Source organism: Camelus ferus, chromosome 22, assembly GCF_009834535.1.
Source record: "Camelus ferus isolate YT-003-E chromosome 22, BCGSAC_Cfer_1.0, whole genome shotgun sequence".
In the NCBI taxonomy this organism is placed as follows: Eukaryota; Metazoa; Chordata; class Mammalia; order Artiodactyla; family Camelidae; genus Camelus; species Camelus ferus.
This window is the reverse complement of record NC_045717.1, coordinates 18,406,729-18,430,980: the sequence shown is the minus strand read 5'-3', so window position 1 is coordinate 18,430,980 and position 24,252 is coordinate 18,406,729. Positions and strand designations below refer to the sequence as shown.

Genomic DNA, 24,252 nt, shown 5'->3' with positions numbered 1-24,252 from the left:
CTTGAGGCCAGTTCTTGGAATTGTACTAGCCATAGATGGAGCAGTTTACGTCATGGCTGCAGTCTGGCCATCGTGCAGTTATCTCTTCCCCTCTGGTGGCAGTGATAGTGTCTGTAAAACTGAGGTGGGAAGCCCCATGAAAAAGACAGCAGGACCCCCAGGCAGGGCCACCACCGTTCTGCCAGCACCATTTGGTTCCCTGGCCCAACGGCATTGCCTCACTTTTTAAACTCTAAAACGGCTTGCTTCTAGGAAAGTGGAACTTACTCCTAAGATTCTGTTGGTTCCTTGAGCTAACTCCTCATTGGTCCATTTCCCTCACTTGTGATTGGTCCATTTCCCTCACTCCTGACTGGTTCATTTCTACAAAGCTTGTTCCTAACTAGTCACTTTTGTTATACCTTATTTGCATATGATGTTGCAAAATGTTGCAAAGTCTAGACTGGTAGCCTATAAAAGGCTGCGTAAACCTACAGATGGGGTCCAGAGCTTAGAGTGTTAACTCCTCTGGGCCCGCTGGTGTAATAAACCTGAGTTCTCCAACTCTCAGTGCTGCTTGGTCTCTCGCCCAGATCCTGGTTGCTGTCACAACTGAGCTGTAACACTCAGCTGTAACACACTTTGCTGCAACAAAACAACTCAGGAATGTGCACCAGATACTGAAAGATTCTGAGACTCTCTTGCCCGTTGACTGCCCGGGCTCTTCTGTGGCTCAGGGAGGCTTGGGAAACTTCAGCTGTTCTACAGACAAGAGGCAGAGGACATGGAGGGGCTTTGTACTTTGTGGTGGGGGGGTGGCCGCAGGGTCCTGCTTGGTTTCATACATATATATGTACCATTATTATGTATACCAAATATTATGTGTGATATTATAATTTATATAAAATAATGGCATTATTTGTACTATAACATACTATATGGTTATTACCAACAGTGACAGAAGCCTTAAGCACTATGACACACCTTATCATTTTAGCTACTTTTAATAATATTCTATTTTCACTCTTGCTAAATAAGCTTGTAATATTGTGATTGAATCAGCTTTAACTGTCATTATATCATCATTTAAAATTATCTGAATAAAATTATTGAGGGAGCTATTTCAATAATGGTCACAATATGATTAAACAGATGTTCTATAAAATGGCACTATAGTGGTATCATGACTGCAACAGCTACAGTCACAGTTACTAATCTAACTCCCACAACTCACAGCACTGTCCCTGGAGGTGCAGGACCAAGGAGACAGGAATATCACCTTGATTCAGAATCAGACAAAGATGATGCTGACCTGGGATACAGTGCACGAATCTGGTGACTCAGGTAATGGCTGAGATAGGGAGAAGGTCACTGAGACTTCACAGTGGGACAAGATTCCCAAAGACGTGACAAATAAAGAACTGAAGTTTAAAGCGAAGTGTGGGATATGGTGGGTCAAAAGGAAAGAGTCCATCTGAAGAAGAGGGAGTCCTGTTGGGTATTGCAGTGTGTCAACCATACCCTCGTCCTGCAGGTCCTGTGGTGGTGGGACTTATCTCCACTCCAGGGATGGGCAAGTTGCTGGCTGAGGCCCCCCTCGTCCTGGATACAGAGAAACAGGCAGTTCTGCATGAGGCACACAAGGATTTGCTGCAGGAAATCCACCCCATCCTGTTGTCAGATGTCATCTCCGCCTTTATCAGCAACAAGAACACCCAGAACCTCAGCTCCCCAGTCACCTTTGTCTTCCAACATGTGAGTCCTGGTGGGATGGAGCTGTGGGTGTGGGAGAGGACTGAGTACTACACACAGCCTTGGGCTTCAGGGGGGCTCTCCCATGGCTGCATCATATCCCAAGGGGACCATCCATGAGCCAGCTTTGGGTCAGCATTTCTGAGCATCAGATCTACCAGCTCACACCTACTTCCTGTTCCTATAGTCAGTGATCCCTGGGCCAAGGCAGGAAGTGTTCTGTGTCTTCTGGGAGCATGGCCAGAATGGAAATGGTCATTGGGCCACCAAAGGCTGCAGGACGGTGGGCACCAGAGACAATAGCACCACCTGCCAATGCACCCACCTCAGTGCCTTTGCCGTCCTCATGGTCCACTACGAAGTGCAGGTGAGAGCCGTCAAAGGGGCTGCCTTCAATGTCTACTGCCATGTAACGTATTCCTGCACATGTAGCAGCTAAAAAATAGCCCCCAAATTTATTATCTCACAGTTTCTTCAAGTCAAGAAACAGGCATGCTGTAGATAGGTTGTTTGTTCAGGGTTTTACAAGTCTTTCATCAGAGGCTTGGGGTCCTCCTTTAAGCTCCCTGATTTTTGGCAGAATTCAGTTCCTTGCGGTGGTAGGTTTGAGATCTCTTTTTCTTGTAGTCAGACAGCAGGGGACCAGGCTCAGCTCCTAGGGGCTGCCTGCATTCCTTCTCACGTGGCCCTCTCCTGGGCCCTCTCAAAATGTATCACCCTTCCTGTTGGAGACCAGCAGGAGAAGCTCCCTTTCATCAAAACTCTCTCAAACTTTGAATCTTTTTCTACAAGAATAGCTCAGATCTTTTAAGGGCTCACCTGATTCGGTCAGGCCACCTAAGATAAACTCCCTCACTTAAAGTCAAGTGATGGGGGTCTTGAAAGCCATGAGCAAAATCTCTTCACAGCAGCACCTAGACTGGCATTTGTTTGAAAGTCTGGAAGAAGCTGGGGTAGGGATAGGGTTGCCAAATTAGAATTCTGCTTACCATAGGGGCCTTCAGGACATGGGTGCTTGGGGTTCTGCAGAATGGAAGATTCAGTGATGCCAGAGGTCAGAGCGGGCGGGGGGAGCCAGTGAGTCCAGGTGGGTCGGGAGCCATCTTTGCTTCCTCCCCTGGTCACGTGAGCTGGTTATTTTCTCTGGATCATCAAAACCAGAGATTCATCCAGGTGCCTTGGCTAACAGATACTTACTCTGAGCACCCACATGAAAGTCAGCATGAGAAGGATCCTAGCCAAATGGCTGGATCATAGGAGCCCCCAGGAGTTTGAACAATTCCCCCAAGGCCATGTTTCCTCCTGCTAAGTCACTAGATAACACAGTGTTAATAGTTTTATTTCTACACTGTTTTATATTGATTGAAAAGTTTAAATATTTGTGTTTTTCAATTCAAACAGAATAATATAGGAAACATTGATAATTCTCCATTTTACCCCTAACCCCAGATGCCATTTCTTTTTGCTTCAGGCAACCAATGTCAGTTTCCTCTACATTTTTCTATGGGTATTTTATATCTGTAAACAAATGCATGCATTTGTCCTTGATCCCCTTCCCTGCTTTTTTCCCTCATGCAGTGTCATTTTTCACTGCTGTACATTTTGGGTTATTTATTTACTATGTGTGAGAGATCATTCTATTTTTATCCACAAAGATATTCTTCCATCATTTTTATGGCCACATTGCCTTCTCTCACGTGAATAAGCCATAAATTACACATCAAGTCTCCCCATAGTGGGCGTTTTGTTTCTGATCATTTGCTAATATGAATAACGTTGCAAGGACTTACATATAATTCATTATTCTCGTATTTCAGCATTCAGTTAGGGTGTATACTGGGTCAAAATCAGAATTATGTGTTGGTAGATATTTCTATTTCCCAACTTATAGAGGCTGCATCTCTGAACGCTCCAGCATTATATGAAAGTGTGTGATCCCTCACACCCTCACTGCAAGGTATTACCCAATTTCTGGATCTTTACTCATCTGATAGGTCAATATATCCAGGAAAACTTTTGTGTTTTTCTTATTATGAGTGGAAATGAACATTTTTATTTAAGAGCCATTAGTATTTCTATGTCTGGAAACAATTTGTTCACATTCTTGGTCCATTTTCTATTGGCTTGATGACGCACTTTTTAACAGATTTGGGAGAACCCTTTAGACAGTAGAGAAATTAGGTTTTTGTTGTTACAGCAAAGATTCTCAAGATTTAGTATGCATCAGAATTATCTGCATGGCTTGCTATTTATTTTTTAACATTTCATTCAGAAAAAATTCAAACTTATGGGTATGTTGCAAATTAAAAACAGTGTACATAATATTCAATTGCTCTTTATCCAGATGCACTTACTTTGAACACTTACCTCTATTTTCCTTAATGTTTGCATTTCTTTCTCTCTCCTTCTCTCTCTCTCTCCACTAGTTACGTGGAAATGGAATTCATCGCTGTTTTTTTTTTTTTTTTTTTTTATTCTCTCCATAAATGTAGGACTGTTTGCAAAAAGAGGCAGGGGAATGTGAATTTAAAGCTACCACCATTGTTGAAGTGTAGAGGTTTTCCTCCTTTAACCTAGGGTCCAGTTCTAAATCAGTAAGGATTAGAGACTAACCAGGAACAGATATTGCAGGGATGAGGTGGGTGGAGTCTGTGATAGGGCATTGATAGCTGGACATTGAGTCTCCAGGTACGGACTCTGTCTGCAGCATCACATGATGGGGGTAGAGGATGGTGCTCAAATGGAGATTCATGCCTATGTGAACCTCTCATGGTAACACATAAGTTTAGTCATACCCAAAAGCTTAAAGGAAAAAAAACTCTGCTGAGTTCTAGGGCTTGATCTTGACTAAGGACTCTCCTTAGCCTCCAATTCTTCCAAGGTCAGAATTAATCATTCAGATCCCATAAAATTCTAACATTCACAACCTGGAGAAAGTTATCCAAAAACATCACAAATTTACCTTATTCCTTCATTTCTGAATTTTCTACACCAAAAAGTAAAAATTAAAATGTTGGAAGGGTCATTACCCCAGAGCAGGAAAGTGTGACTGCGGTCTCCTCTTTGCTGGGTCCCAGGAGGAGGATCCTGCGCTGGCTGTGATCACCTACGTGGGGCTGGGCCTCTCTCTGCTGTGCCTCCTCCTGGTGGCCCTCACCTTCCTGCTGTGCAAAGCCATCCAGAACACCAGCACCTCGCTCCACCTGCAGCTCTCGATCTGCCTCTTCCTGGCCCACCTGCTCTTCCTCACAGCCATTGACCGAACTCAGATCAAGGTACTTATACTGTCTCAAAAGACCCCCTGCTCTGCCCTTCCCTAGAGGATGCTGAGTTCATGAAGCCATGCTGCCTTGGACAACTTAATAAAATGCCTTGAGTTCCAGGTAAGGGTAGATGGGTAAGTAGCCAATTTCTCATTTAACTAACAGAACTCCAGTGACAACTCCTTCATATACACCAGCGTTTTCCCCAGTGGCAAAGTATAGGAGAGGTCCCGGGGCTGTGCCCCACCCTGACAGCCCTGCCTGGTGACACCTCCCTCCTTCCCCAGGTGCTGTGCGCCATCGTAGCCGGTGCCTTACACTACCTCTACCTGGCCGCCTTCACCTGGATGCTGCTGGAGGGCCTGCACCTCTTCCTCACTGCACGCAACCTGACGGTGGTCAACTACTCCGGTGTGAACAGGTTCATGAAGTGGTTGATGTTCCCTGTGGGCTACGGAGTCCCGGCTGTGATTGTGGCCATTTCTGCAGCAACCAGGCCAAATCTTTACGGAACACCCACCCGGTAAAAGCAAATTTTCACTGTCTTTACCTTCTTCAGCATGACCATGGTATTACAGAACCAACAGCATTTGATTATGCCAGAGCATAATACATAGAGAGATGCTAAGTTACAATCCCCAGGGCATCCTTCTGGTGGAAAATGACAATAATTAAGAAGAACATCTTCAATCTGTGTCCTTCAAATAGCAAAGATGAAATCAAAAGAAACATTTAGGACATCATGTAGAAAAATCTAACCTTCTTCTTTATCCTAATTCTATAGGATGTTCCAATTTTTCACTTATAATAGAGCCAATTTAAGTGATCAAAGTAATAGATTGTATTCTAGTTAAGATTTACAAGGTACTTTGTGCCAGACACTCTTGTTACCATTTTTACACGTGTTGATTCAATTAATCTTCACATCAATGCCATGAAGTCGATACTGTCATTTGCTCCGTTTTGCAGATGAGTAAAGTGAAGCACAAATAGTTTAAGTAAATATCCACAGTGCACAGCTAGAAAGTAGCCAAGCTGGGATTCAATTCAAATTCCGGGACTCAAGTTCCTTAGCTTGCTTTTGTTTTCAGCTTTTAATATTAGTTTAATATTTTTACATTTTTATTGAAATATATTTCACATAGTATAAAATTCACCTATTTATCAAAATTCAAAATTTATCTGTCTTCTTCTTCTCCTTCTTTCCTCCTCCTCCTCCTTCTCCTTCTCTTCTCCCCCTTCCCCTTCTTCTTCCCCTTCTTCTTCCCCTTCCTCTTCTCCTTCTTCTTCTTCTTCCCCTTCCCTTTCTCCTTCTCCTCCTTCTTCCTCTCCTTCTGTTTTTGTTTTTTGTTTTTTGTTTTTTTTGCTAATGCTTAGGATGCCATATATAAGAAACCATTGCCTAACCCAAGGGCACAAATACTTACTCCAGTTTTTTTCTTTTAGAAGCTTTATAGTTTTAGGTATTACAATTACGGCTATGATAGCTGTTGAGTTGATTTTTGTGCATGGTGTGAGGCAGGGGGCCTAATTTTGTTCTTTTGCATGTGGACACCTGGTTTTTCCAACATCATGTGTTGAAAATTTTTTTTACCTCATTGAATTGTCTTAGCATCCTTGTTGAAAATCAGTGACCATTCCTACTGGTTGCTTAGGAGAATCTTTAATTTCTACACATTTATAAAATTCACAAATCTTCTTCAGTTGTGAACCTGTAATTTTATTCATTTGTGGTTAGAAAAACTAGTTTGTATGATTTCAATCCTTTTAATTTTATTGAGGCCTCTTTTAATGCTCTGTCCTATCCTAAAGAATGTTCCTCATGCACTTGGGAAGAATGTGCATTTTTCTGTTTTTGAGTGGAATATTCCATAGATGTCTGTTTTTGTTGTTACAGCAACAAAAATCTGTTAGATCTCTTCAGTTATTGTGTTAAGTATTCTATTTCTTTGTTGATCTTATGCCTTGCTTATATGCTTTGCACTCTTTTACAAAGCTATCTGTGTGAGAAATCACACCCTCAAACTTCAGGAAGTTTATGTAACCATCTGTACTTTTGATTCCTGATTCTACAAATTCTCAAGGTCAGCCAGAGATGAGAAACTTCTCCTTATTTTCCCCCCAGGGTTTCCCTGAGCATGGGCACATGTTTGTGCATCCTTAGATTTCCGGAAATATTTCAGAGATTTTCAAAATTCCCTGTGATCCTTTGGTTCTTCAGTATTTCCTTCTAAATTCCCAGACAAGTTCTTTTTTAAAAAATTTTTAAAAAAATTTTATTGAGTTATAGTCAGTTTACAATGTTGTGTAAATTTCTAGTGTAGAGCACAATTTTTCAGTCATACATGAATGTATCCATATTCATTTTCACATTCTTTTTCACCATGAGCTACCACAAGATCTTGTATATACTTCCCTTTGTGCTATACAGTATAAACTTGTTTATCTATTCTGTACATATGTGTTAGTATCTACAAATTTCAAACTCCCATCCTGTCCCTTCCCACCCACCTCCCTCCTGGCAACCACAAGTCTGTATTCTATGCCTATGAGACCCAACAAGTTCTTGGTGACTCCACCTGAAACCACAGCTTTTTGTGCAGCCAGAGATGTGACAGTAGTTTGCTGTTGTTTCAGTAATGCCCTCCCTAAGGGTAGGCTCATTGGTCCTCACTTTCAGAGCTCTCAGTCGAATCAAATTGCCACAAAATCTGGAGAATAAAGAATTCCTAAAGAGAGCTAAAGGATTGGAAAAAATATTGACTGTGCTCTGGGGATGGTGATGCTTTTAACGGAGCTCACAAAATAGTCAGATCTCTTTCTTGTCCGCAGTGCTACCAACTTTTGGTTGCTGTAGCACTAAACTGGGGAGAGAAGGAGTGGAAATAACTCCAAGTTATAATATCACAGATTCCTTCCTTCCCAGTTATTGCGGCTCCATAGTTTCCCTTGGATTAACTATTTTTAGTTTGTTCTGTGGCTTTGGGTCATTGCCAGGATTTTGAAATGGTTGGTTTTAGCTGTTTTTCTTGTATGTTTGTCATTTTAGGAGGAGAGTACATTTATCAACATCCTCACTCTTCCATTCGGGAAGTCAATCTCCCAGAATTTGCACTCTTAACCATAACATGCCATTAAAGTTTATGTTCAACTATACCATTTCCAGGTGTCCTTCTTGGGCACTTAATTTCCTTCTTGTTTACATTTTTCTCATTGTGTACTGTATTGTCCTGAAATGTCTCACTGCACTCTCCATTGTCCTGAAATGTCTTGCTTCACTCTCTACTTTACCCTAATGTTGGATCAAGTGAATTTTGTCACTGTCTATCCTTCAAACTTTGAGCAATAGACATAAGCTCTTTATGGCTCAGTTACCGTTACTCAATAAGAGAACTTCTGCTTTTGACTGTGGTTGAAATTTAATTGAGTAGCTCAACAAGAAACGACAAACAACGTCATACACAAATGGACAAAAGATTTGAATAGACATCTTCTCAAGGATACGTAAATGACCAATACATGAATGAAGGGATTCTCAACATAGTTAGTCATTAGGAAAATGCAAATTAAAAGCCACAAAATGAGATATCACTTAACATCCATTTGATTAAATGATTAAAATAAAAAAGACTGACAATAAAAAGTGTTTGAAAGGATGTGGGAATATTAGAATCCCCAGACATTGCTGGTTGGAATGAAATTGCAGCCACTTGTAAAAACAGTTTGACAGTTTCTCAAGAGGTTTAGCATACAGCTACCACATGACCCAGCAATTCCACTCTTAGGTATATGCCCAAAATAGATGAAAATATATGTCCACACAGAAACTTACATGAATACTCACAACAGCATTATTCAAAATAGCCCAAAACTGGAAACAAACAAGATGTAGCCTAGCCATACAATGGAATATTGTTCAGCCATTAAAAAAATTTTTTTAGCTGTAACGACATGCTACAACATGGATGAACCTTAAAAACATTACGTTAAGTGAAAGAATCCAGTCACAGAAGACCACATATTGTATGATTTCATTTATGTGAAATATCCAGAATAGGCAAATCCATAGAGACAGAAAGTAGATTAACGGTGTCCTGGGGCTAGGGTTGGGGGTTAGGTGCATGGAAATAGGAATGAGGAGTGACTGCTAATCTAAAAGAAGTTTCTTTCTGAAGAGATGAAAATGTTTTAAAGTTAGATTCTGGTGATGGTTGCACAACTCTCTGAATATTCTAAAGATTGCTGAACTGTACAATTTTAATGGGTGAATTTCTTGGTATGTGATGTGTATCTCAGTAAATCCATAAAATTGAAAAAACCCCAAAACTCAGTGGAAGGGTTTTGCTGCTGTTAAAAAGAAAATTAAACTGAATAGTGCAAGAAAAGTCCTTGAAGCTCTTTTAGGTTCACAGGACTCTCAAAAACTAACACATTTACAGACATCTTCCCTGCTTCAACACTGTTTGTCTCAGTAACATGCACACATTGTTCATATCTCAGCTAAAATATAATTTCCTTTGAGAATCTTCTCTAACCAAAACTAAGCATGCCATTCGAGGATACATTCTCATAGCCTCTGCCCTCCCTTTTTTTTTTTTTTTTTTTTTGCCGTCACTGTGTTTCCAATTGTGTCTCCTACCGACGTGAGATTTGTGGGGATTAAGACTGTGTTTACTCTCTTCACCACTGTATCTTCAGAGCCAACCACAGACCCTGTCACAGAAGAGACACTAAATATTTGTTGATGAATGAATGAATTAACATAATTGTTCTAGATCCCTAAGGGCTATTTTTCACTCTCTCCCTTGCTCAGCTGCTGGCTCCACTCAGAAAAGGGATTTAAATGGGGTTTCCTTGGACCAGTCTGTGCCATCTTCTCTGTGAGTGATGAAATCAAAGCATCCCTAACGCTCATCTGAGGGTCATCAGAGCAGAATTATAAGCAGGGTTGGGGGAGGGGGGCAGGAGCAGGAATGTTTCCGGGCTATTATGGGTTTGGTTTGGTTTTCTAAGACTATTCCTAAAACTACACACTCAAACACTATTACTAGACATGGAAACTACTTAAGTATGGAATTGATGTTGGACAGGCTGGATAATGGATTGAACTTTTATTCAATAAACATTTTGTGATTTCCTGAAGGTCAATTTAGCTCTCTTTCTGATGACTCTCTGGATTTTGAAAAGCAAACTCTCTTCCCTCAACAGTGATATGTCCACCCTCCAGAACACAAGGTAAGATGGAGAAGAGGCTGACAACTCTGCAGATGTGTGGTCCCGAGAGCAAAGCTGTGTGCCTGAGCATTTCCCCATGTCCCTTCTCAGGGTCTTCTGAGGGGACCTGGAGTAAAACAGGGGCAGCTGTCCTATGGCAGCCAGTTCTGATTCAGTGGTATGCTGTGTCCATTTCTCATCCCAGCTTTGACTCCCTCAGCAACAGGAAGAATTGACATTAGTTGATAAATATTCTTTGGACTTTTGTCAGCAGCCCCATGGCAAAAACACAAAGAACAATTATGTTCCCGTGAAGCACTTAGGAAGCTCTGTGACCACTCCCACAATCCAGTACACGCTCACACCCTACCCTCAGCTTAGGCTCCTTCTCACCCCTCTTCCGTTCCTTTCTCTGGGGAAAAAAATCCTAGTGAATGTCCAGTCTTCTAGGAGGCTTGGGCATCCTTTGCTGCAGGAACCCTTGTGCATATTTGGTGCTATTTCTTTCATGTTTCTATCATCCTTTCCAAATTTTGCATGTTACTGTTCAGTTGTATTAGTCAATTGAATGGATGGTGAGCTTTATGAAAATAGAAATCTCACCTTTGTTATTTTTAATACCTGGACCCCAGCACAGAGAATGATACATGGTACCTCTTTAGTAATGTTGGTTGAATGAAATTAGGGAGCATCATAAAATTTCTGCAACTTACATTATGAAGTGTCATTACCCTCTTCAGTCCAAATTAAGATGCCATCCTGGACCCGAGTGACATTTCTACTGTGGAGAATCATTAACAGTAAAGACCAAAGCTGATCACAACTCAGTCTGAGAACTCATTGCCAACAGGGGAAGGAAGGAGCGTCCATGGGGTGAAGATGAGTTTGGCTTGACTGTGTTGCTCTGGGCATATCATGAACTTCCTTTATCCTCCTACCCAGGATGCTGACATTTAAAGCAACAGCTCAGCTCTTCATCTTGGGCTGCACGTGGTGTCTGGGAATCCTGCAGGTGGGACCAGCTGCCCATGTCATGGCCTACCTCTTCACCATCATCAACAGCCTGCAGGGCGTCTTCATCTTCCTGGTGTACTGCCTCCTCAGCCAGCAGGTACCATGGTCTGACTCCCACTGAGGACTCTTTCTATCCTCAGTCCTCTCAGTGAGCTGACCCAGAGCGGGTTTTGCCTTTGCAGGTCCGGGAGCAATGGAGGAAGTGGTTTAAAGGGAGCAAGAAAACCAAAGCTGAGTCTGAGAAATACATGCTATCCAGTGGGGACATGTCTGATGCCTGCAGACGCAGTGGGGTAAGATCATGGATTGCCCCCGGAGCACTTCGGTAACTGATCCCCTTGGGCAGCACATGCCTATCACACTGAACAATTGGATGTAAAGCAGGTGATGTCCTAGGGTGTCTCACACTTAGTTTACTCCTTGACTCATTAACCATTGGCCATGGACTCAGTTTAAAAGTTTGTTTAACAATATATTTTGCTCTCACTCCTTAGGGAACTGTGCCCAAGTTGACTCACGTATCAACACTCTTATTGAACACCTGCTGTGTGCTGTGCATGGTTAACTCAATAAGCAGGAATCAATGATCTGAAGTGGTGATGCACATTCTACTTAGAGCCACATTACCTGGTCCTTTTTCTCTACACCTCCCTTTATCTCACATTCACTCAGCTGCACCCCTCAAAAATGCAAAACTGGGGGAAGATTATGTACTTATTTATGCACTAAACAGAAATGTGCTAGCTGGTATTTTAGACTTCCTTAACAAGGCTACCTGATATTTTTGGTATCTTCTACCCACTGCAAAACTGGGAAGGAAAAGCAGTAATGACATGGGATAACTCATGACAATGATTACTGAGAACCAACACTTACTGGTTTAGACTTACAAACTCCTTTCACCTATGTTTTCTCACTTCTTTCATCTGCTATTTAAATCCCTTGAGTCTACCTTCCAATTTAAAGGAGCCTACTCTGTTTCCTGCATTTTCTCTCATTACCTTGTCTACCCAACCTCCATAACCACCGGTTCTACCACTGAGTCTTCTGTATCCTCCCTCTTTCTGAGAAATGTTCTCACCACCTATTTCACAGAGAAAAATCAAAGTTACCACCATTACACTTTGTGAACTCCATGCCATCAAACCGTAGCAAACATCAGCCTGCATCCTCTCCACGTTGTATCATTGACACAACTTTCCTTCTCTCTGAAGACAGTGCTTCCACCTGCACTTTGGATCCCATCATTCATGCCTTATCAATGGTCTTTACATTATTGTTCACACATTCTCCCTCTCCTTCTCTTTCTCTCTCTCTCCCCTTCCTCTTTCCTTCCCTCATCTCAACAGTATTCTTCCCACAGTTCTCTTCTATCTTACAAACATGTACTACTTGGCCCTCTTGTAGCTACCAGCCAAGAGTTGACTTTCCTTTTTGTGTCCATTTCCTTGCCTTAAACTCACTCCTTCCACCCATGCACATACGGCTTCTTTCCCCCATCATTTCACCAAAGCAAATGTCTCTTAGACCGACAATGATCTCCATCCCCCAAAAATTTCTTTCAGAAAATTCTGATTGTTTATCATTCCTTTCTCATGAAACAATCCATCCTTATCCCCTCTAGATGCTGTGTCTTTCTTCCATTCTCTCTTGCTTTTCTCTCTCTGTCTCCTTTGTAGCTCTGTCCAATGGATTGGTTCCAGAACAACTTCAGTTCCCCTTCTTCCCTCTCAGACAATAATATTCCTTCCTTAGATTCAGTCATCATCTAGATACAAATGATGGCCATGTATGTTTATTTGCCTCTGACTTCTCTGAGATCTAGGGGACAGCTTGACACCTTTGGTGTTTCAAAGGCTTCTTCAACGCAGTCTTCCAGTGTGAGGCTTGCAGTCTTTACCCTAATCCAATCCTTTCCCTAATCCAACCCTATCCTTCTCAGTCTGCATGATACCACGTTCATCCTGTGGCACAAGTTTGGAACCTGAAAGTTACTGGTACATTGTAATTTATAAGCACAACATTTGTAAGCTTCTTGAGTAGAGATAAGCATGTGAAGTTACTCATCTTCAATACCAGAAGTTACCCTGAGCTTCCTGTAGACCTAGAAATAAATAACTCAGATGGGGGATGGTAAGGATAGGAGGGAAAAGAATTTAATGCTTCTTCCTTTACATCCAAGGTGATTAACAGTAGATAACATTTCCAACCTTTTATAATTTTCCACCTGCCCTCTTTTACGACTGACTCCATGCAGAAAGCAACACTTCACAAATTCTGAAGCAGAGGGATCAGGACATATGTTTTGAAACAGATAGATAATATTTTGTAGTGCATTTAGTTGCTCTTATCTTCTGTAACTTGGGAGTTTAGGAAATGGAGGGAGATAGGACTTCTGAGAAAGACCAGGGACTGCCAAAATGCAGTCTGATATGGTCTTTTGATCTTTCCCTGACAAGTCAGTCTGGCAAGGAAATTTTGCGATTAAAAGCTTCTTAAATTTCTTATTTCTTTTTTCAAAGGAAAATTTCTAGGTTATCTTTCTATAGTCTTATATATCATTTTTAAAATATTGTATTTCCAGATTAATTAAAAGAGATATTTTGAACTATATCCTCTTATCCCATAGGAAATCTGAAGTGTTATTCTTTGCGCTATTAAGCGAGAAAAAAGACTTTGTCACGTGTTTTTCAAGAAATTCATCATGTGAGCAATGTGAGTGATGTCATGGTGGACATGTTTGCTACTCAATTCCTGCAAAACCTGGACTTCTTCTGTGCCCCACAGTGTGCTCAGAAAACTTTCAACGTATCAGAGGCCAGCTGTGGTTCAATTCTTCTACCATGTTGGGTAAAGCCCTTTGCTGAAGCCTCTCCTTCCTGCAAAGACTCTTCCAGATGCTGAAACTCTATGAGCAGGAAAACCAGCTTCAAGGGATTTTCGTATGAAAAACATCCAACAGCATGAGGGTGCTCACATCATAGTCTGGATTTTTAAATTTCTTTATTCTGTTTTCTATGGGTTTAATTATTTGCTCACTCCAAAATATTGATTACTCACCATGTCCAAGGCAGAGATCAAGAGAGACACAGGTTCTATCTTCATGGAGCTTTCAGGGAGAAAAACTGTAGATTCCAGTCTGGGTCTGAAGGCAGAGGTGAAATATGAGAAACTGGATGTGTTGTTGTAAAAGAAGGCAATGAAGTATGGAAAGGGGCAAGGATTTGGGGGAGGAATTGTGATAGCTTTGATATGGAGTAGAGTGTTTGGGGGAGACAGAGGAATGCTTGAGGGGCTGGTTACCTAGTAGGGATCAGGGGGCCAGGTGAGGGGCTGAGAGGCTGCTGCTGGAATGGGGATATGAGAGAGTGTGGAGAGAATGGGCAAGGTTGGGCAGATATGTGGGACCAGGGAGGGAAATAGGAGATGGGCATTTGGATGGAGTCAGAGTGTTCTCAGTGCTCTTTGGCAGCTGAGGACAGAGGCGATCCTGGGATTGGTGGAAATAAGTGGACCAGGGAGATTAGAATGGGAGATAAAATGGGGCAATGAGGGGATGGGCAAGAGAATTTTGGATAGGCTGGGTGACTGCAGACTTAGGCAGGATTAGGAAGGTAAAATTAAGAAAATAGGGTGATGGCTTCAGGACAGAGTAGGGAGGGTGTGGAGAAAGGGACTGAGAAGTAGTGAGAAGTGGGAAAAACTTGGAGGACCCAGGTGAAGGGACCAGTCTTAGAAGCTCTTCCAAGAAAAGAGAAGGAAAAGGAGCACTGTGCCCACTGCTCTTGTCTCTGCTCCCTCATTCATGGGCGGGTGTGCCATAAAATGTCTTTGCGCAACCACTGCTTGTTTCATACAATATTGATTCCTTATTCAGAGGAAACACTGGGTGGTTTTCTGATTTTGAAGGAAATGCAGGGAAAATGCAGAATATTTGAAAACACCTGGAAAAACTAAATGCAAGGAATCACACACTGAAAAAAAATCTTGGTTAACTTGATGTGCATTTTTCTCTTTGTCTCTCTCTCTCTCCCATTTTGGGGACGTTTTTGTCATCCACATTCAGATGTGTACACTTGACACTTATCCATTGGGGTACATTTGATTTTCATCCGTTCCTTGTTGTTCTGAATCCAAAGAGTATGGCTTGGAGCTGGCCCAAGAGGCTTCCACTAATGACAACTACCGCTGCCTGAGAACTAACCACTGGGAGTGTGAAACCCTTTGAATTAAGTAAATGTTCTCCAGTTTCAGGCACTCCTCTGACAGTATCATGAGCAATATATGATGTCTGTTGTCACATTTATGTTTAACTTGACTCTCAGCTTCTTCCTCTTCGTCGTCTTCTTCGTCATCTTCTTCATCCTCAAGGCTGAGGAGAGAAGGAGGGGGGGAGGAAGGGAGGAGGACGAGGAGCGGGGGAGGGAGGGAGGGGAGAAGGAGGGCGAGGAAGAAGCAGAATGAGAGACGACGAGGAGGAAGAAGGAGGGGGGGCGGAGGAGGAGGGAGGCGGAGGAGGGGGAGGAGGAGAGAGGAGGAGGCGGAGGAGGAGGGAGGAGCACGAGGAGATTGTCTTCTTCTTCTCTCTTTCTTCTTCTTCTTCTTCTTCTCTTCTTCCGGATCTTATGCCTCCCTTGTTCTTCTTATTCCGTGCTGCTTCTTATATCTCGTCTATTCTTCTCGTATTTCCTTCCTTCTTATTCTTCTATCCTTATCCTTCTTCTCCTCTTCTCCTCCTCCTCCTCTTCCTTCTCTTTTACTTAGCACTGCCAATATCTCAAGGATTGTATTTTGGAAAGAATTTTTACAATTGTGCTAATTTTATTCATCTTACTGTCTTCAATTATTACTGAGGTCCATTTATTGTGCAATTGCCAATTCAGATTTCTCTTTCACCAGATTTCTGGCTCCACAGGAGTAAGAACTTTGTCCATTTTACCTCCCCATTGGATATCTCATGTGAAGTACATAGCATAGTGCCTGACTCACGATAAGAGCTCAATTGTTATTTATTAAATGACCAAGTAGATTATTTCATACATTAAACAACTCTATGAGCAAAGTACTCTTTTTATACCCATTTGAGAGATCAAGAAAATGAGACTTAAGGACATGAACTTAATTTGCCCATGGTCATATAGCTAGTAAGTATCTGAGCCAAGATGTGTTCCCAGTTGTAGATACACTTAAAGACCAATGCTCAAAAAATGCTACTATACTGAAATAATGCCTGAAAGGGGGTTGGTGAGAGATGAACTTGGAAGGTCTGCTTGGAGTGGTATTTGGAAGGAATCTGAATATGCTGGGAAAAAGAGAAGGAGTTTGGACTTTATGCCACCTGCCTTACAAAGTGATCTGAAGCTCTAAGACGAGAAAGTGACATCACTCACCCACAAAAATATTTGTACTTTGGAGGATTATTGTTTTTGTGGAGCAAGATTTGAGTAAAATAAAGCCTGGAAAATATTATTTTCTTGTTCTCAAAACCCAGAGATGAAGCCATCCTTTATGGGTGAGAATCATAAAAGTCAGGATATGAGTATCAGTAGTCATAGGCAAAAGTAATTATCCACATTCATGGGTCTCTTTATTTCTTTCTAGTAAATTAATGACTTAATGTTTTTATTTTTAATTGCACAAGAAATATATAACTTTTTTCTTGTAAATCATTTAACATCTATAGAAATCTAGCTTCTTCTCGCATCCCATTTCTGAGCCAACTCTCATTCACAGACACACACACCAAGTCACTCTTTGTATAGGTATCTGCTGTCTGTAATTTTATATCTATCCTTCTAGTCATTATATATATGTACATATATATCCATGCATGATACAGCAATGGGTTCATATTATGTATATAATTTGGAGTTTATCTGTCACATAACTTATACACAACTGTGGATATTCCCTAGCAGGACTGTACCATGTTCACTTCCTATTAGTGAACATTTGGGTTGCCTCCTAACTGTAAACATTTTGATATAGAAGTTGCATATTTGACATTTTGCTGGACATTTGAGTCAGTTGTACATTTTCTGGATGTGGCTCTTGTAATGGAAGAGAATGAGGTCTGTTCTCTGAGATCATTCACGTTCTGTGCCAGCAGTTAGGGAACCATCTGACAGGAAGTATTTTCAGCTTTGTAAGCTATACAGTCTTGGTCACAATGACTCAGCTCTGTGGTTGTCGCAAGGAAGCAGCCATAGACAAAACATCAGTGGGTGGGCATGGCTGTGTGCCAATAAAATTTAAAGATGATTAAAAGAAATGAGAAGATATCTTGTGTTCTTGGATTAGAAGAACCAATAGTATTAAAATGACCAAAGTAATCTATAGATTTAAAGCAATCCTTATTAAAATACCTATGACATTTTTCACACAACTAGAACAAATAATTCTAAAATTTGTGTGGAACCACAAGAGACCCAAATAGCCAAAACAATCTTGAGAAAAAAGAACAAAGCTGAAGGTGTCACAGTCTCTGACTTCAGACTATATTACAAAGCTAAATTGATCAAAACAGATGATACTGGCACAAAAACAGACACACAGAGCAATGGAACAGAATAGAGAGCCCAGAAATAAACCCACACACTACAAAAGAGGCAAAAATACACAATCAGGAAAGACAGTTTCTTCAATAAGTGGTGTGTGATAACTACACAACTACATGTCCAAGAATTAAAGTAGAACTTTTCTCACATCATATACAAAAAAACTCAAAATGGATTAAAGACCTAAATGTAAGACCAAAAACCATAAATCTCCTAGAAGAAATATAGGCAATACACTCTTTGACATGTCTTAGCAATATTTTTTTAATGTCTCTTTAGGCAAGGGAAACAAAAGAAAAATTAAATAAATGGAACTACATCATACTAAAAAGCTTTTGTACAGGGAAGGAAACTATTGACAAAACAAAAAGGCACCATACTAAGTGGGAGAAGATATTTCAAATGACATATTGATAAGGGATTAAATATCCAAAATAATGAGAACTCAGTATCAACCCCCTGCCCCACAAACAACCCAATTAAAAACAGGCAGGGGAGCTGAACAGACATTTTTCCAAAGAAAACATGCAGATGGCCAACAGCACGTGAAAAGATGCTCAACATCACTAATCATCAGGGAAATAAAAATGAAAACTACAATGAAATATCACCCACATCTGTCAGAATGGCTATAGTGTAAAGGACGACAAATGTTGGCGAGAATGTGGAGCATAGGGAACCCTATGCACTGTTGGTGGGAATGTAAATTAGTACAGCTGCTGTGGAAAACAGTATGGAGTTTCCTGAAAGGGTAAAAACAGAACTACTATATGATTCAGCCATTCCACTCCTGGGTACGTATCTGAAGAATACAAAAACACCAATGCAGAAAGATAGATGCACCCCAATGTTCACAGTAGCATATTTGCAGTAACCAAGATAAGGAAGCAACTTAAGTGTCCCTGGATAAAGAAGATGTGGTAAATATATATGAGGGAATATTACTCAGCCATAACAAGGAATGAAAATTTGCCATTTGCAACAACATAGATGGACCTGGAGAGTACTGTGCTTAGTGAAGTAAGCCAGATAGAGAAAGAAAAGTACTGTATGTTATCATGTATATGGGTAATCTAAAAAAGAAACTAAATGAATTAATACAACAAAAGAGAAACAGACTCATAAATACAGAGAACAAATTAGTGGCCACCAGTGGCTAGAGGGCTGGTAGGAGGGGCAAGAAGAGGGGAGGGGATTAAGGGGGTACAAACTACTAGTCATGAAATAAATAAGATACAAGGATTTAATGTATAGCACAGTGAATATATCCAATATTTTGTAATAACTTTAAATGATAATCTATAAAAACATTGAATTACTGTTGTACACCTGAAACTAATATAATATTATAAATAAACTATACTTCATTAAAATTTTTTCTTTTAATTTTATTGAGAGAAAATTGAAAGACAGCACCATATAAATTTAAGGTGTACAGCATAATATTTGACTTACATACATAATGAAATTGTTATCACAGTAAGTTTTGTAAAAACATCTATCTCCTCATATAGATACAAAATTAAATTTTTTCCATGTAATGAGAACTCTTACGATTTGCTCTCTTAACAGATTTCCTACATAGCATACAGCAGTATTAAAGATATTTATCATGTTGTACATTACCACCCAAGAACTTACTTATCTTATAACTGGAAGTTTGTACCTTTTGACCTCTTTCACTCAATTCTCCCTCCTCCCACCCTTTGCCTCTGGTAACAACAAACCTAATCTTCCTATAGTTTTTTTTTCAAGTATATTTGACCTACAAGACTATGTTGGTTCCTGTTACACAATATAGTGATGCGATATTTCTGTACATTTCCAAATGATTTGTCTTAGGTGAGTAAACAGCAAAGGCTGAGCAGAGCTTCAAATGAAGTTAGTACAAACTGAATTTCCCATCTCTGAAACACTATAAGGGTGTGGTGGGAGGTGAGTCTGGGATTACTGCGTGGGACATTGTTTTGTGGTGTTTTGGGGAGGAACTTTGTTCAGGGGTTTTGTATGTTGAGAAAAGTCCTGAATACTGTCTGCTTCAGGAAGTAGCTAGACATTTTCAAGCCATGAAGTGAAGATAGCATTTTCATATTCAGGGGTGACTGAGTTTGGTTTATGCTTTCTCTGTACCCCGCTCCAAAGGATCTTGTATGCCTTATGGAGAATTAATGGTTTCCAGGGAGAGAGATAGTAAGCAGAGTAACTGGTATAGAAAATACAAACAAACCAAAAAATGTAAATTGCCCCCACAATTCAGAGAGGAATTCCCCTCTAGATATGAACACTTTCAAGGGAGAAGTGGATAGCTACCCATGTATGTGAGTTTCTTTCTTTTTGCTTTGTAACATCTTAGAATTTTATTTTTATTTTTCAAATCACAAAAATATGAATATTCTTTGTGAAAACACTTAAGCAATGAATGTTTGCAGCAGAATAGGAAACAGTTTCCCTACCCCACAGCTGACTCCTCCAATACACAGGCACACGTGGGCGTGGATTTTCTTTCTCATTTACAAGAGTACTGATGATTTACACTTTTTATGTACCCATTAACTTTTTAAAATGTTTATCTTTGCATTTATGTGTTATATATATATTTTATGTATTAAAAAAACTGGTATCAAACCACATGTAGGCTTCTGTGACTAGCGCTATACACATGAAAACACTCCTTTTTAAGTACATATTCTTTTGGGTTTTTCCCCTAGAACTATGTATTTTCCTATAGTAGTCAAACTCTGGTTTGTTTGACTGCTCCTTATTGGTAAATATTTTAGTTTTAAAGGAGAATTTCCAATTTGAAATGGATGCAGATTAATGATTTGATAGATACATGGACTTGATATTGAGAATGGAGGAGGGTAAAGACCCCAGACCTGCCTGTGAAAGCCTTGAGCTATTTTTCTGATGTGCAAAAGATAAGGCCCATGATCAACTCCAGAATACAGGGCTTCAGTGTTGGGAGGCAGGAGAAGCTGAATGGCTTAGGAGAGAATTATCCTTAAGGGCCAGGGAGAGAGTGAGCTTCTGGAGACTCCTATCTTATGGTTCCATCTCCACCCACAGCATCATAGCCCCCACACTGGGTGAGAGCTGTGGCTCCCTGCAATCACACGTATAAGGCCTGGGGCAGCTGTGCCCCAGAGATGCCTGTGTTCCCAGACTACTGCTCCTCCTTATAAATGTCAGCATTGTAATTTTTCCTTTATTTCACTTTGATCTCCATGTCAAAACAAAAATGAGTAGTTCCTGAGAACACCGGAATTATTTATCCAAACATTGCAGAAGACATCTCTTATTCTTTACACAATTTATTGTGAAGTACACAAACACTCAGTACTTCTGTTGTAATTTTAAATAACTCACCACAATGAGAGATTCTGCTAGATGTCTCCTTGAGCCCTGTCCCAATCCAGTGCCTTCAGCAGAAATCTTATCTATTAAGAATTAGGTGTGTATTCTTCCTTATGAACTCAAAGCAGAACTTGTAACCTTTTAATCACATGTGTAATAATATATTCTTGTAAAAATCTCTCAGATATTATAAAAGAGATTACCAAACCTTTAACTACTGTGTCCAAATTTAGGTTCTTGACTTTGCAGCTGTAGAGTACACAGTGTCTTATTATCATAAGAATCAGCTCACTACTGTGCACTCTGCATTGTTTTACTTGGCTGTTTTTGAAGAAACTTGAGCCTGTGTAATTAAGATTCCCTGCACCCTGAGCTCCAATTTATTCTAGTGTTACCTTATTATCTTGTGGTTGTTGTTGGGGTGATCATGCCAGGGTTTTTTTTTTCTTATTGTTCTATTTTCAGTTGTAGATCTGCCCATTGGGGTTGCATCTCTGAGAGGTTCTCTTCACATTCTTCCCACTCCCTCTGAGATTCTATATTCTTGTGATTTCCCACACTTGGCCCTTAGCAATTAATTAAAAAAAATTTGATGAATTCCTCTTAATCATTTTTGTAGCCACCAGATCATTGTTTTCTGGGCTTTGCCACTTATGAGCCAGTGTTCCTGATGGTCTCTCCACGGATGGTCCTGTCTTTTCTTAGACTTGAGTCTACTTTGTTGTTTGTTACCACAGCTCCCTATGGGTCCAAGAAAATGAATGATTTTGTAGTTTGTGTTGATATTCTTACTCTTAGGTTGTGGGTGATACTTGTTTCCACTTTCTATTTCCCTGGAGGAAGTGGAAATCCCCTTTATTTTCTTCTAAGATTTTAATAATTTTGTTTCATTTAAAAATTTTAGATTTAAATCCATCACCATATAGCCATACAAATTCATATATTTATAAGGTATCTATTTTCAAAGTTGGTTTTGTGTAGAAAAAAGGCATTTTCTGTACATCCAAAAGTTCATGAGTGTATATGTGTGTGTGTGTGTGTTTGTGTGTATATATAATTAATGCATTAACAAATAATATATTTATTTCATTTTACAATAGCTTTTATTTATAATTTTTAAACATGGATACGTGGAGAGAATCTGGAACAAATAAACAATAAAAACATACAGCCTGTATCTAGAGTCAACAATTATTATCATAGTGCCACATTAAAAAACTTTCTCAATGTATACACACACACACACACACACACACACACACACACACACACACACACACACGTATGTTTTCCTGCTAATACTTAATTTTCAGTGGTCACAATGTAGCACTTCATTCTTCAATACGTCATCATCAAGCATTGAAGAATTTAAGGAATATGCTCTACGTACGTAACTACAATACTATTGCCATGGCCAAGAAAATCAACAATTTCATACTAAGTTTAAATATCTGTGACATGTTCAAATTATCCAATTGTCTCCCAAATATTTTCACAGGTGTGTATCTGAACCAGAGTCCTACTAAAATTGGCACTGAATTTGTTCTGTCACTTTTGTCACCTTGATCTAGAGTAGCCTTAGTCACTTTTTACAGTGATACTGACTTTAGAAGAGTCCAGGACAACTGGCTTGTCATCTGCCCCGTGTTCTGGATTTGCCTGATTGTTTGCTCATGATGTCATTTCACTTGTGCTTCTTTCCCTTGTTTTTCAAGTATCCTGAAGGTCAGGTGTGAAAGAACAAGTGGCAGTAAGCGTTTTCCAGACAGGGCTAAGTGGTAACCATTTCTGTCTTTGTGGCCTTGCAGTCTCTTCCACAAGCGCTCAGCTTGACACTGTAGCCTGAAAGCAGCCATGGGCAAGGACTTACTGAGTGAGTGTGGCTATGAAGCAATAATAAGAGTTTGTTTACAGGAGCAGGCAGCTTCCTGAATTTGGCCTGCAGGTTATAGTTTGCCAGCCTTTGTTGTAAAAGATGGGTGAGATTTAGGTTAGGCCAATTTGCCAAAAATTCTTTATTTAGCACAAATGGGATGTTGTAACTTCACGTCTTAGCAGGAGATACATGATGGCAGGCTGACCACTATTGATGATGTTAAGGTTGATCTTTAGTTCCTTGGCGACTGTCTGATCTGCACATTGTAAATGCACACTTTGGCCCTGGAATTAATCAGTACTGTCTTAGAAGACTCTTTGGCACTGTGGGACTAGCCTGTTCTCCAGTGCTTTTAGTGGGCATTTACTGGATATTGAAAAATTATGACTGTTTAATTCTATCATTTCTTCTATGTTTATTGGCCAATATTTTAAGTATCACTGTGGACTTATGGATATTTTAAATGTAATATGTTATGATTATTTACAGTTATTTTCCATTTTGTTCAGAGTGATACAAATGTGGTCAGTGGGAGTCCATAGGACATTTCTGTAATCCACTGGATTTAGATCTTGCTTAGATCATATGCTGAGGATGAGATAATATGCTATATACATAAATAAAACCTAAACAACATGCAGTAGCAATACACACTGTTTTACCCAGCTCAGCTCATAGAACGTAAGGATGTAGAGACTTTATTTACAGGGTTCTGGTTTTACTGTAACTGAGAAAGGTTTTTTTTTTGTTTTGTTTTGTTTTTTTTTTACATGTAAGCTCTGTGAAATCAGAACCTGGATCTGTCTTAATCTGACTGCAACACATGGTAAGTAATAGAATATATTTTTCTAATGAACGAGTTAGTAATCATTAGAAATAGAGAGTGAAGAAGTTGAAGTACATATGTATGGAGACCAACTGTCCTAGTTTGCTAGTAATTCAGGTGTTTCCGAGGACATAAACCAGGAAAATCTTGAGAAACCATATTAGTTGTTTACCTTACATGCAGGTATTTGACCGTCCTTTCTTTTTATGGTATTTTAAGATGGTCCTCTGTGACTCAATCTTCTTGTTATATATCTTCACCTTGAGGAATTTCTTTGTCAAAAAAGAAGATGAAGCGGATGATATAACCCCAGGCAACTGGGGACCTGGGTCACAGCTCCTTGGCAATGCTGATAGTGAGGTGAGCATTACCACATCGATCAGAAAACCAAAATTCTCCAGCAACTGGATGTCAAAC

At 40.1% G+C, this 24,252-nt stretch overlaps 1 protein-coding gene across 4 annotated transcripts in view; it reads left to right on the top strand.

Moving 5' to 3' along the window:
* The window catches only part of ADGRE2 (adhesion G protein-coupled receptor E2), a 28,830-nt gene extending 13,766 nt beyond the window's left edge, over positions 1-15,064 (top strand). For 3 of the 4 annotated variants that reach the window (XM_032465427.1, XM_032465425.1, XM_032465424.1), the window contains 10 exons: positions 1,216-1,323; positions 1,514-1,734; positions 1,919-2,098; positions 4,809-5,006; positions 5,282-5,517; positions 9,808-9,874; positions 10,138-10,229; positions 11,151-11,319; positions 11,405-11,515; positions 13,852-15,064. In XM_032465427.1, the coding sequence (XP_032321318.1) occupies positions 1,216-1,323; positions 1,514-1,734; positions 1,919-2,098; positions 4,809-5,006; positions 5,282-5,517; positions 9,808-9,874; positions 10,138-10,229; positions 11,151-11,319; positions 11,405-11,515; positions 13,852-13,860 (1,391 nt within the window). In that variant the 3' untranslated portion in view covers positions 13,861-15,064. The remainder of the gene's footprint in view (positions 1-1,215; positions 1,324-1,513; positions 1,735-1,918; positions 2,099-4,808; positions 5,007-5,281; positions 5,518-9,807; positions 9,875-10,137; positions 10,230-11,150; positions 11,320-11,404; positions 11,516-13,851) is intronic. The other variant, XM_032465426.1, reaches the window with a different exon arrangement.
* The last annotated feature ends 9,188 nt before the right edge of the window (positions 15,065-24,252 follow it).